General features: G+C 38.3%; 1 protein-coding gene across 3 annotated transcripts; it reads right to left on the bottom strand.

The window, feature by feature from the left end:
* Positions 1-210: 210 nt before the first annotated feature.
* LOC130230235 (uncharacterized) lies at positions 211-12,865 on the bottom strand. 3 transcript variants are annotated; one of them, XM_056459187.1, is made up of 5 exons: positions 12,714-12,865; positions 12,558-12,604; positions 8,198-8,319; positions 6,103-6,325; positions 211-969 (listed from the first exon to the last, which is right to left on the bottom strand). In XM_056459187.1, exons 3-5 carry the CDS (start codon positions 8,297-8,299, stop codon positions 365-367), a joined length of 930 nt encoding a protein of 309 aa, XP_056315162.1. In that variant the 5' UTR covers positions 8,300-8,319; positions 12,558-12,604; positions 12,714-12,865; the 3' UTR covers positions 211-364. The 3 variants fall into 3 exon arrangements, with proteins under 3 accessions (XP_056315162.1, XP_056315160.1, XP_056315161.1); XM_056459185.1 differs by having other exon boundaries at positions 211-972; XM_056459186.1 differs by lacking the exons at positions 12,558-12,604; positions 12,714-12,865 and adding an exon at positions 11,260-12,542 and having other exon boundaries at positions 211-972.
* Between the last annotated feature and the right edge of the window lie 621 nt (positions 12,866-13,486).

Here is a 13,486-nt window from a genome sequence, read left to right on the forward strand (position 1 = left end):
TTTTTTCTTTTGTAAATAATAATAATTAAGCATATTACGAACCATTTAACTGTTTATTTACAATGAAACAGCTCCAAATGAACATATTTAGTAATTTGGGGATTTTTTAAAAGAGGGGTGGGGTGGGGTCGGGGGAATCCCTTATTATGGTGGGCACATCCCAATGTTGACAGGTATGATCTTGCATTGTGACTATAGTGGACACACACATTGCGATATCTATGCTGAAATGATTTATTGTGCAGCCCTACTGCGAAGAACATTTTTCATACAATTTTTCCACCATAATGTAGCTAAAATTAGATTCAGACTGACCGAAAACTCCTTCAAACGAGTGTGAGAGATTGGGACTGCTGCTCCTCCATCAGATCTCTCCATCTCTCCAAACAACGGACGGATCCAGTGACGCCACAAGCTCTGAGTTTGTTCCTCCAGACACTTTCACACACCACCAAACATCTCTCTTCACAGCCTTCCTCCTCAGTTTCTCACGATCCGCCATCCACTCCCTCAACAACTGCAGCTTCCACAGCAAAAACTGACAGAAGGGTAAACAAACCAGACAAACTCCCAGAATGCTGAGTGTTGCCACTAGGGGGCGACCACCGAAATCAAGAATGCTGTATATGTAGGGTTGACCGGATCGGTTAGTGCCACCCATCAGCCAATACACAACAGCAAATATGATATAAAGGATTGCAGCCAGAACTGGGTAGATGAAGTGTGTGAGGTGTACGGGTGTAAAGGACAGAAGCAGATCTACAGCCGTCTGCACGCTGTTGATGAAGTGGATGTTGATGTTGAAGGCTGTGAGCGAGTGCTGACTCGAGGGGTGAATTATTGTCCAGTATAGAAAAGAGACGGATAATGAAAAGCAGCCCATCACTGAATGAAGGAGCCACTGGAGATTGAGAACAGTGTAGAGAGGGTAGGAGAGAGAAAGCAGAGCCTCACGCTCAGTACCGACACCTGCTGGAGAAAAAAAAAACACATCATCAAACACACGCATGGCTCCGATGTGAATGTTTTTATTCCCTGCTTATAAATTAGATGCTTTTATTCTGCAATTCAGTTGAATGCATGCTTGTGGAAATAAATTTATCAATTTCTAACATTTCAACTAGTTAATATCAGAATAAATGTGAATTAAATTCTTTTAAAATTTCTATTCATCAAAATAATCAATGTTTTCACAAAAATGTTTACTAAAACACATTTAAAAATGGTACAATAATAATAAAACACATCATTAAACACATGCATGGCCCAGAGGTGAATATATTTTCAGTCCTTCTATTAGTGATATTATAAACTGTGAAACTAAATTATAAATGTTATTAATGGATTCTATGGCATCATCGTGGCTCAGTGGGTAGCACGATCGCCTCACAGCAAGAAGGTCGCTGGTTCGAGCCCTTGCTGGGTCAGTTGGCATTTCTGTATGTAGTTTGCATGTTCTCCCCATGTTGGCGTGGGTTTCCTCCGGGTGCTCCGGTTTCCCCCACAGTCCAATGACATGCGCTATAGGTGAATGGGGTATATGCCAAGCTAGTGTTGTTCCCATGCTGATAAACTTCCGGTTATTGTGAGTTTTTTATTTTTATTTTATACGATTCCTTTTACAGTATTGATGTTGTATTGTAATTAAAATACAATCAGTTAAACAGACTTTGGCATTCATTCAGTTTCTCAAGCGTAAAATGAGACAAAAAGCTGTTTACTCGCACGCGGCTGTCAGAATCAGCAGGCTAGCGCAGAAGCTCCATTGAATATACTGGGGTGAAATAAATGCTCATATTATAAGGACATGGCAGGAAAATTTTAAATTTATGCAGTGCTTCTTGTACAATCTGAGACCCACTTTATATCAGATATCATTCAGCCTGTGGACGTAGCTGATTTTTAAAGAAAACAGACTTCAAACGGGCCGATTTTGCAATTGCAAACAGTTCACTGGAAGCGCTTAACCCAGGTTACTGACAAATTAAAAGTCCTATTAGCTGCTTCGGCATACACCCTATTGAATAAACTAAATTGGCCATAGTGTATGTGTGTGAAAGAGTGTGTATGGGTGTTTCCCAGTACTGGGTTTTGGCTGGAAGGGCATAAAACATATGCTGGATAAATTGGCGGTTTATTCCGCTATGGCGACCCCAGATTATTAAAAGGACTAAGCCTAAAGGAAAATGAATGAATAAATGGATTCTTCTATTCAAGCATTAAATTGATAAATTTATTACATTCTTGCAGAACAAAAGTATGCTTTTATAACATTTCAAACCATTTTAATTTTAGAACTCCGTTTCAAATAGATTCTCAGGAATTTTCTATTAATTAAAGAGCCCCTATTTTGCATTTTAAAAGGTCGTATTTTGGCAACATGCAGATATGCGTTCAAGGTCAAAAAACACTTTCATTGTCTTATAATATGCGTCTATTTTTACCTAATTATCCCAGCGACTCCCATATGAACCGTTCACAGTGTAGCCATGTTGAATTTAACTAAGCGGGATAAAAAATAGGTAACAATTTTAATTATACCTACATGTAATGATCTGGAGGAAGAAACTGGTCCATATGAACTGTAACAGTTACTGACACAGTCCGATACATAATGGTCTCTGCTGCTCCTTCCTCTAATACCAAACAGCCGATGAGTCCCATGCTGCAGAGTAGGTTATTGTATAAATCATCAGAAAAATGACAGGGACAAACACAGCACTAGGTTGGCTATACTTTGTTGTTGTTGTGAAAATGAACTTTAACCCTTTATACCCCACAGCCGAATCTCCATCTGTCAGTGATCGTCATCTTCGCGTCACGATCAGACCCGTGATCCTCGCGCCTCCGCTAGTGTGTGGAGAGAAAGCGCATTCACATTTTACTAGAACCAGCACTACATATTTGGTGATGTACCGTATTGATGTCGACGCGTTCAAGCAAAAGATCCGAACCCAACATGATTCATTCATTCGATTATGAGTCGACTTTTTCGCTAAAGAATCAATAGTTTTAAACACGGTGCACTTTCAGATTTAAACTTCAGCTGGATGTTTTCATTCACTTAGTGCTGTGTTACAAACTCCATAGAAGGTCATTTTCAAAAACCCATAATAGGGGCTCTTTAAATAAATGAGTTTTCATAAAATATGAAGCGGTAAAACTGCTTCACAAAGGAGTTCTAAATGGACCCTCTGTTAGAGTGCATCTCAGCTTCAATGATTTTCATGTTTGTTACCTCTTTACTAACATGCTTTATCATTAAAGCATTTGTTAATGGAATTAGGAACCTTATTGTAAAGTGGACACCAGGTGTATTCAATTGGCGGCCCGCGGGTCGAACCCGGCCCCTGACGCAATTTGTTTCATCCCTCCAAATAGTGTGACCAAGACAAAAAATAAATAAATTTAGTTGCGTTTAATTTAATTTAATTGCGTCTTTTCTGCATGCAAGTTTAAATTTTCCAATGGAGACGTGCGCGCACGGCTCACCAGCGGACGTCCAGGTGCTCACAGTAGAAATGATTTCACGCTGTAGTGGTGAGAGTTGTGCGTGGCTTTCAATGCAATGTAAACAAAAGATAGGTTAGACGAATTATTACAAATTATTAAAATGCTTATGTATGTATGAACGCAGATGATAACAACAGTTCATTTAAATTCATAGCTAATATAAAGCTTAAACTAACATTAGACAAATACTATTTTTATTTATTCGTATTTTTATTTTTTTATTCATTGTTATTTTATTTATTTTCATTGTAGAATGATCACTCATGTTTAAATCAAAAACTTTTTCATTTATTTTTAAGTCCAAAGAGAGAAATAGATTATTGATTGTTTTTTATTAATATTTTGTGCTGTATTTGGTTACTGAGCAGCAATAAACAACACTTTAAAATATTAAGTGAAGTTTCTCAAACTAATTTCGAGAGGAGCACGTGATATGATTGACTGCAGCTGGCCACTCATCTACATTCACTAGTTAGCCAATCAGATTAACCCTAACTCACTATAAGTAGCCTAGCTAGAACTACTCTCTTATCTTCATTTTCCGAAGAAACCCCCCATCCACCCCTTCTCCTCCTTTCCTCCTTTACCACGGGGAGCTCTCGAGAACCACCTGATCTCGTACTCTCCTTACATGCTGTATTGACCAGGCGGGAGCCCTGGGCTCACCTATTTCCGAGCTCAGGGTTCTCTCCCGGGACAACATGCCAAACCTGCTAACTTTTGTCAAACAATATCTAAGTGTGAACTCTTGAAATATATATTTCTTGTGATTTTCTAAACTAGCAGTGTTTTGAATTTAATAAAAGTATTATAATCATGATAATAGTGAAACCTTCTTTAGACTATAATCGTACAACCAAAATCTCTAATCGTTGCATCCCTATTTGTCACGCAGATTAAAACATAACACATGAATGTGTCTGAATGTAGAAGACGCCTACTTGAGCAATCCACTGATTTTGTTGTGCTTCGAAATACAACATTTGAATATGTTTGTAAAAAAAGCCACATTGTACAATGCAGTGATGTTATGTCGTTTCAAAATACAACAGATTAACGTTTTAATGTAGAAAAATAAAACACGGGTGTCTTAAGGAGCAAAAATACAGCATATGGGCTCTTATTTTGCTGTTGTGTCATCACTCATATTGCAAGTCATATCTCTCCGGCCCCTCATTTGGGATGCTTTTAATGAACTGGCCCCCATGACAAACTAATTGAATATCCCTGATGTACACTATTCTAACATTACCTAATGTTGTACTAACATTCATTAACTCTTTACTAACATGCCTTACCACTAACCCAACAATAACTAATGTTACTAACATCTGTGGGTTCATTAAAACAGTGATTATTGATATTCTTATTGTTAAATAGATGCGTTTTTCATTGTTAATTCCTGTTAACACATTACGTCACAGCGGAATGAACCGCCAACTATTCCGGCAAATGTTTTACACAGCGGATGCCCTTCCAGCAGCAACCCAGAACTGAAAATCTTTTTAATCATCAAAAAACTCAAAATCAAATATTAAGCTATGCTAATGCCATGACATTTAAATATTTTTAAAGGGATAGTTCACGCCAAAAAATGAAGTGAAAATTCTGTCATTTACCAACTGTAGACTTGTTCCAGTTTGAGTGTTTTGTTCTGTTGAACACAAAAGATATTGAGCAATGATTGAGAAACCCTTAACTAGGGATGTCCAGATCCGATCGCGTGATCGAAAATCGGGGTCGATCACGTGGTTTCAGACTCGATCGGAATCGGACGTTACCTCAAGATCAGGACTCAAATATATATGTATATTATATATATATTCTCATTATTTTATAACACATCTATAGTTATGCGCTGGCACAGAGTTAGACCGCTTTCTTGACTTTACACAGAAACAGCAACGTGTGCAGCATGACATCACTTTGTTGCAGAGACGCTATTGGTTAAATGCCAGCAAAGTAGAACATGGAAGCAGCTTGAAGCAGAAAGCGAGAGTATGTCTGCAGTCTGGAGGTTTTATAAAGTTGATGACGACAACATTGGCATAGCAAACTGTGAGATATGTAAACTTGAGATTGCCTGCGGGGTATTTTAAGTTGAGGTGCTGTTTGTTTTTATATTAGATTTTTATATATATTTACTCTTCAAAGTCCAAAAGTGAAGAATTTGTGGTAATAATTACTTGATTGTTGAATGTTAAAATAAGGTGAATTAAATAAAAAAAATAAGGAACATGCTGGTTCTATTTCTTTGTTCTTCTTTATTTATTTTTTTATGTGTTATTGAAGTATTTGATCGGGTTTCGGTCTCGATAGATACTCAAAATCAAATGACACGAACTCGGACTCGAGGGCAAAAAAACTGATCGGGACATCCCTACCCTTTACCACTGACTGCCACAGTATTTTATTTTATATTACAGATGTACATGGTTACCCATTTCCAACAGTCATCTAAATACCTTCCTTTGTAAGTAATTTGGGTGAACTATCCCTTTAAGTGTGACTGCCTGTTTTCCCTGTGTTTCTAAGATGCCACCAGTAATAGATATCTGTGATCAGCAATGCATTGTGCAGCAGTTTTACCTCTTTTCTTTCTGTGAGAGCAGCATCTGATCTCCAAGAAAGCCCAGGCCAGATTACAGAAAGCAAGCAGATAGTAGATCACCATCAGAGAGTAGGCGATATGGCTGAGAAAAATGAAGAATTTAGGAGTGTTGAAGAGAAGAGCCGTGTAGATAAACCAGCTGAGGGTGTAGACCAGCATAAAACATCTGTATACAAGCCACAACACTGGAGGAATATCCCACTAGAAACAAAAGCACAAATATCTTACTTTAATTTCACAAACATGCATGAGTTAGCATGATTGGATGCTTTAATGCTGCGCTAGCATGATAAATAATGTTTTTAGCATGTTTCTAGAATGTTTAGCATGTTACTAGGCTAACAAATTGTTATCACGGTCACAACAGGCAGCACATTATCCTGCTTATTACACAAATACTTGCTACAAATCTAAACAATTACATTACATTTACAATTATTCATTTAGCAGACCCTTTTAGCCAAAGCAACTTACAATTGAGGATAAATTCAGCGATTCAACAAGAGGTGGCAAAACAAAGTGCAAATTATACAAAGCTACTGTTTGTGCTCAGAGAATTTAATGCTAGAGTAAGGTTTATCTGTTTTTATGCTAAAATAATGTATTATTTTAGCATTTGGCTAACATGTTTTAGCATAGCTAATATCATGTTTCTGCCTTGTTCAACATACTGCTAGCTTAGCATATTGCAACAATGTTTCATGTAATAATGTGTTTTAGCTTCATGCCAGCATGAATTACCATGCTGTTAGCATATTTCTGGTATATTATTTTATCATTAGGATGACCTGCTATAGTGTAGCTTCTCATGTTTCTATAATGTTTACCATGCAACTAGCTTAGCACATTGTGACAATTTGTAATCATGTAATAATTTGTTTTACCATCATGACAGCATTAATTACCATACTTTTAGCATAATATTTTAGCATTTGGCTAACATGCTTTAACATAGCCGCTGTCATGTTTCTATCATGTTTAACATTGCCTATAGCTTAGGACATTGTGAGAATGTTTTATGTAATGTGCTCTAGCATCATGCCAGCTTGAATTACCATACTGTTACCATATTTCAACTATATTAATTTTGCATTTGGCTAACATGCTTTAGCGTAGCCGCTATGAAGTTTCTATAATGTTTGACATACTACTAGCTTTCAACATTGACACATTTTCATGTAATAATGTTTTACCATCATCATGAATTGCTGTACTGTTAGCATATTATTTTAGCATTTGGCTAACATGCTTTAACACAGATGCTATCATGTTTCTATAATGTTTAACATACTACTAGCTAGGCACATTGTGACAAAGTTTTATGTAATGTGTTTTAACATCATGTCAGCATGAATTGCTAGCATTTTTCTAGTTTATTAATTTAGCATTTGGCTGACATGGTTTAGCATAGCTGCTACCATGTTTCATTCAGTTAATATACTACTAGCTTAGCACATTGTGACAATGCTTCATGTAATAATGTGTTTTAGCATCATGATAGCAAAAATTACTATGCTGTGAACATATTTCTGGTAGCTATTATTTTAGCATTTGACTGACATGCTTTAGCGTAGCCACTATCGTGTTTCTATCATGTTTAATATTCTATTAGCTTAGCACATTGCTACAATGTTTCTTCTTACAAGTTTAACCCACAGTTAATGTGTTTTAGCATCCTGCTAACATAAACTAGGCATACATTTTCAAACATCTGTATTCATGCAAACCGTTTAATGCGGCATAGCGTCTTTACATTGAATTCTGTGCCTTAAAAAAATGTTTTAATATATTGCTAGGTTAACATGTTCCTATCACCCTGTTTCTATAACGTTTAACATATGGTTAACGCTTTAGCATCATGCTAGCATGTTTTTAACATTGCTAGTTGTAAATAATATGTTACTACTGTTTCCAACATTTGTTGACATTTATTTATAGGCTACTACCAAAAATTAGCATGCATGTTTCCAGATTTATAACATTTTACAGTGTGGTTTCCAATCATGTTGATCATTTGTTCCCAGCAAGTTTAACGTTATATATAAATGAATTAGTTTTTCAACACTGACTCACTCGTGGCTGAAGCAGAAGCTCTGGTTTTAAGGTGAAAAAGTGGAGTTTGTGAACAGTGAACTCCTCTTTCCATCTCTGTGAACAACCAGCAGCCATAACCATCAGCAACACCTACTCTCCTACTGTGAAAAACACACCAAACAATCAGTTAAAATCTTGTGATGATTTCATCTGCTTACTTGGAAGTCAGTTCACATTGTTGAGATCCACAAAAGCATTCTGTTCACACATTCTGTCTGTGCTAATTTGTATTTACAAGCCTTTCACTGCATTATAAGCCAGTCTTTCTGGTTTGAAGTAGCTCTCAAATTTTCAAACAATTCAGACTTGCCCTGTTGACTCATAAAAAAAAAAATTGCCCCCAATGTTTTAAGGCTTACGCATTCAACTACACATGCAAAGGAATAAATAGTCACATTTCTAACCAACCCTTGCAGTAACGTATCCAATGTCATCTGCTACAGGAACTCTGCATCTACCAGGAGCATTCATAAATGAAAAGCAGTGTTTTCCTACACCTTGACTTTTAATGCATCAGATGTGACCAGATGTGACGTGTCCAGAAGAGCGGGACAGACAGTGCGCTGCTTGTCTGGGAAACATCTAATGAAATAACCGAGCTGCAGACCATAATAATGAACACGTGAATCTCTCAAACGTACCTAAAAAGATTAATGCAGAACCTCGGAGATGTGACTTAATATCAAACCTGCCTTTTAAAAAAAGTCTAGTTGCAGTACTACGATACATTATGGTAACAGAAGATTTTTTTAAGCATTAACACCACACACATCATGCAAAGTTGGTAATTTCCCTAAGTATCACATTTCTTTCTTAATATCTTTTCTAACAGTCTATATCTATTACGAAATAATTGTTAATTCATTTTCCTTCAGCTTAGCTTCTTAATTCATCACGGGTTGCCACAGCGGAAGGAACCACCAACTATTCCAGCATATGTTTTACGCAGCGGATGCCCTTCCAGCTGCAACCCTGTACTGGGAAACATCCATACACACTCATTCACACACACATACACACTACGGCCTATGTAGTTTATTCAGTTCACCTATAGTGCATGTTTTTGGACTGTGGGGGAAACTGGAGCACCCAGATGAAACCCACACCAACATGGGGAGAACCCAGCTGGGACTCGAACCAGTGACCTTCTTGATGTGAGGCGACAGTGCTAACCACTGAGCCACCATGTCGACCGAAATGATTGTAAACTATTATAGCCTTATTATTATAAGTATTATTACTGGCTGAATAATTTGTTAATTGCTGATATACAGTGCATCCAGAAAGTATTCATTGCGCTTCACTTTTTCCACATTTTTTGTTACAGCCTTATTCCAAAATGCATTAAATTCATTTGTTTCCTCCAAATTCTTCACACAATACCCCATAATGACAATGTTAAAAAAGATTTTTTGAAATGGTTGCAAATGTATTCAAAATAAAAAAGATCAAAAATCACATGTACAGAAGTATTGACAGCCTTTGGCGTGAACCTCTAAATTGAGCTCAGGTACATTCTGTTTCCACTGATCATTCTTGAGATGTTTCAGCAGCTTAATTGGAGTTCACCTGTGGCAAATTCAGTTCATTTGGTATGATTTGAAAAGGCATACACCTGTCTATATAAGTTCCCAGGGTTGACAGCGCATGTTAAAGCACAAACCAATTATAAGGACAATGGAAATGACTGTAGACCTCCGAGACAGGATTGTCTCGAGGCACAAAGCTGGGGAAGGTTACAGAAAAATTTCTGCTGCTCTGAAAGTTCCAATGAGCACAGTGGCCTCCATCATCCGTAAGTGGAAAATGTTTGGAACCACCAGGACTCTTCCTAGAGCTGGCCGGCCATCTAAGCTGAGTGATTGGGGGAGAAGGGCCTTAGTCAGGGAGAAGATCAATAACCCGATGGTCACTCCGTCTGAGAACCAGCATTCTTCTGTGGAGAGAGAAGAACCTTACAGAAAGACAACCATCTGTGCAACAATCCACCAATCAGGCCTGTATGTTAGAGTGGCCAGACGGAAGTCACTCCCCGCCTGGAATTTGCCAAAAGGCATCTGAAAGACTCTTAGACCATAATGAACAAAAATGCTTGAAGAAAACCAAGCACTGCTCATCACCAGGCTAACACCATCCCTAGAGTGAAGCGTGGTGGTGGCAGCATCATGCTGTGGGGATGTTTTTCAGCAGCAGGAACTGGAAGACTAGTCAGGATAGAGGGAAAGATGATTGCAGCAATGTACAGAGACATCCTGAATGAAAACCTGCTTCAGAGTGCTCTTGACCTCAGACTGGGGCGACGGTTCATCTTCCAGCAGGACCATGACCCAAAGCACACTGCCAAAATATCAATGGAGTGGCTTCACAACAACTTGGTGAATGTCCTTGAGTGGCCCAGCCAGAGCCCAGACCTGAATCTTATTGAACATCTCTGGAGAGATCTGAAAATGGCTGTACACCGTCGCTTCCCACTCGACCCGATAGAGCTTGAGAGGTACTGCAAAGAGGAATAGGCAAAAACTCCCAAAGACAGGTGTGCCAAGCTTGTGGCATCATATTCAAAAAGACGAGGTTGTAATTGCTGCCAAAGGTGCATCAACAAAGTATTGAGCAAAGGCTGTGAATACTGATGTACAATTAATTTTTCAGCTTTTTTTAATAAATTTGCAACAATTTCAACATTTTAGTCATTATGGGGTATTGTGTGTAGAATTTTGAGGAAATCAATTAATTACTCCATTTTAGAATAAGGCTGTAACATAAAAAAATTGTGGAAAAAGAGAAGCGCTCTGAATACTTTCCGTATGACCTCTACTGATTTCTCTGCTTTACACAGAATGACAGAAACGTAAATACAGTGTTGCCATAGATTAGAGTCAACATTAGTAAATAAAGTACAGACAAAAGATGTGCAACAAAGGTCAGGCTCGGGAAATAACTAAAATATAAATAAACAATAATAATAACTAATATAATAACCAGCTTTAAGCTCAAACTGAAAGAAATAAAGAAAGAAAATTAATGATCAATCATACACTCACCGTTCACTTTATTAGGTCCACCTTACTAGTACCGGGTTGGATCCCCTTCTGCCTTCAGAACTGCCTTAATCCTCTGTGGCATAGATTTAACAAGCTACTGGAAATATTCCTCAGAGATTTTGGTCTATATTGACATGATAGCATCACGCAGTTGCTGCAGATTTGTCGGCTGCATTCATGATGTGAATCTCCCGTTCCACCACATCCCAAAGGTGCTCTGTTGGATTGAGCTCTGGTGACAGTGGAGGCCATTTGAGTACAGTGAACTCATTGTCATGTTCAAGAAACCAGTCTGAGATGATTCACGCTTTATGACATCGTGCGTTCTCCTGCTGGAAGTAGCCATCAGAAGATGTGTACACCGTGGTCATAAAGGGATGGACATGGTCAACAACAATACTCAGGTAGGCTGTGGTGTTGACACGATGCTCAATTGGTACTAATGAGCCCAAAGTGTCAAGAAAATATCCCCCACACCATTACACCACCACCAGCAGCCTGAACCGTTGATACAAGGCAGGATGGATCCATGCTTTCATGTTGTTGATGCCAAATTCTGACCCTACCATCCGAATGCCGCAGCAGAAATCGAGACTCATCAGACCAGGCAACATGTTTCCAATCTTCTATTGTCCAATTGTGGTGAGGCTGTGTGAATTGTAGCCCCAGTTAGCCTCTTCTGCATACCTCAGTTGTAACAAGTGGTTATTTGAGTTACTCTTGCCTTTCTATCAGCCCCAACCAGTCTGGCCATTCTCCACTGACCTCTGGCATCAACAAGGCATTTGTGCCCACAGAACTGCCGCTCACTGGATATTTTCTCTTTTTCAGACCATTCTCTGTAAACCCTAGAGATGGTTGTGCGTGAAAATCCCAGTAGATCAGCAGTTTCTGAAATTCTCAGACCAGCCCGCCTGGCACTAACAACCATGTCATGTTCAAAGTCACTTAAATCCCCTTTCTTCTCTATTCTCAATTTGAACTGCATCAGATCGTCTTAACCATAATGCATTGAGTAGCTGCCTTTTATTTGGCTGATTAGAAATTGCGTTAACGAGCAGTTGGACAGGTGTACCTAATAAAGTGGCCGGTGAGTGTACTTTTACGTTTTCAGTGTTACTAAGCATGTTTCTAGCATGAATTAACACATGGCTAGTATTTTTTTAAACAAGTTGTTAACGTGAATTAGCATGTCGTATTATCATTGATATCAAACTGTTTACTTTACTCTTATCAGTAAGTGGAAAGCTTTGCAGTGAAATAAATCAGAATTCCACATTTCCGTTGCAAATACTTACTGATCTCAGTGCTGTTTTCCTGTAAAAATTAGGAGACTAATGAGGATCTGCAAAAAGGCGACAAAAGCAAACGCATAAAATAGTTATATTACATAAATTATATCTTATACGGTTTAAACAAACTTCATCGACTGAAGTGTTTGGTTGCAGACTTACGCTCTCAGAGGCTTCATATTGTCATGTGACGTCAACAAAAACAATTCTTTAAAACAGTGTTACATTATCAGAGGTTACATCTGTTTTTTGCTGTGGTATTCTGATGCATTCCGCCGTGGTAACTAGTTTAGATTAGATATTATTCGCTTATTTTGACCATTCAAATACAGCACCAAAGCGGACAAAAGATGCGTTTTGTTTTGTGCACGCATGTTGCCATGTTCGCTCTTTTTAAGTGTGTAACTTCTTATTTAGGCTTCGCTCATATATCAGGTTAGGTTTGTTAGTTAAATTTCATTAGTGATCACATACGAATAGCGATGTTAGGTTATTGTTTCCTTTATAAAATAGCTTGAATTGAATGGATTCATAATGGAAGTGTTGTGTGCGTTTTTCATTAACACCTGGCAACACAAATGAGTCGAGTTAACATTCCCCGTTATTTACTGCTCCGCCAAATCACGCGTTGATAAAACCAAATTTATCATGAAATAAAAAAAAATCTTCATGCTAATCTATGATCAAATATATAAACATTTGTTCCTATAAATGGGCGACGAAGGGGCGCAGTAGGTAGTGCTGTTGCCTCACAGCAAGGAGGGTCGCTGGTTCGAGCCTCGGCTTGGTCTCGGCTGTAGGCTTTTCTGTGTGGAGTTTGCATGTTCGCGTGGGTTTCCTCCGGGTGCTCTGGTTTCCCCCACAGTCCAAAGACTTGGTACAGGTGAATTGGTAGGCTAAATTGTCCATAGTGTATGAGTGTGTATGGGTGAATG

Source organism: Danio aesculapii, chromosome 6 (genome assembly GCF_903798145.1).
Source record: "Danio aesculapii chromosome 6, fDanAes4.1, whole genome shotgun sequence".
Lineage (NCBI taxonomy): Eukaryota > Metazoa > Chordata > Actinopteri > Cypriniformes > Danionidae > Danio > Danio aesculapii.

Bases quoted from the DNA above. Each gene is read 5' to 3' on its own strand.
- LOC130230235 (XM_056459185.1), bottom strand. From the start codon at position 8,299: ATGGTTATGGCTGCTGGTTGTTCACAGAGATGGAAAGAGGAGTTCACT. The intron at 6,326-8,197 runs GTGAGTCAGTGT...TTTTGTTTCTAG, and splicing joins AGCTTCTGCTTCAGCCACGA to TGGGATATTCCTCCAGTGTT. The intron at 973-6,102 runs GTAAAACTGCTG...TTTTTTCTCCAG, and splicing joins CTCTCACAGAAAGAAAAGAG to CAGGTGTCGGTACTGAGCGT.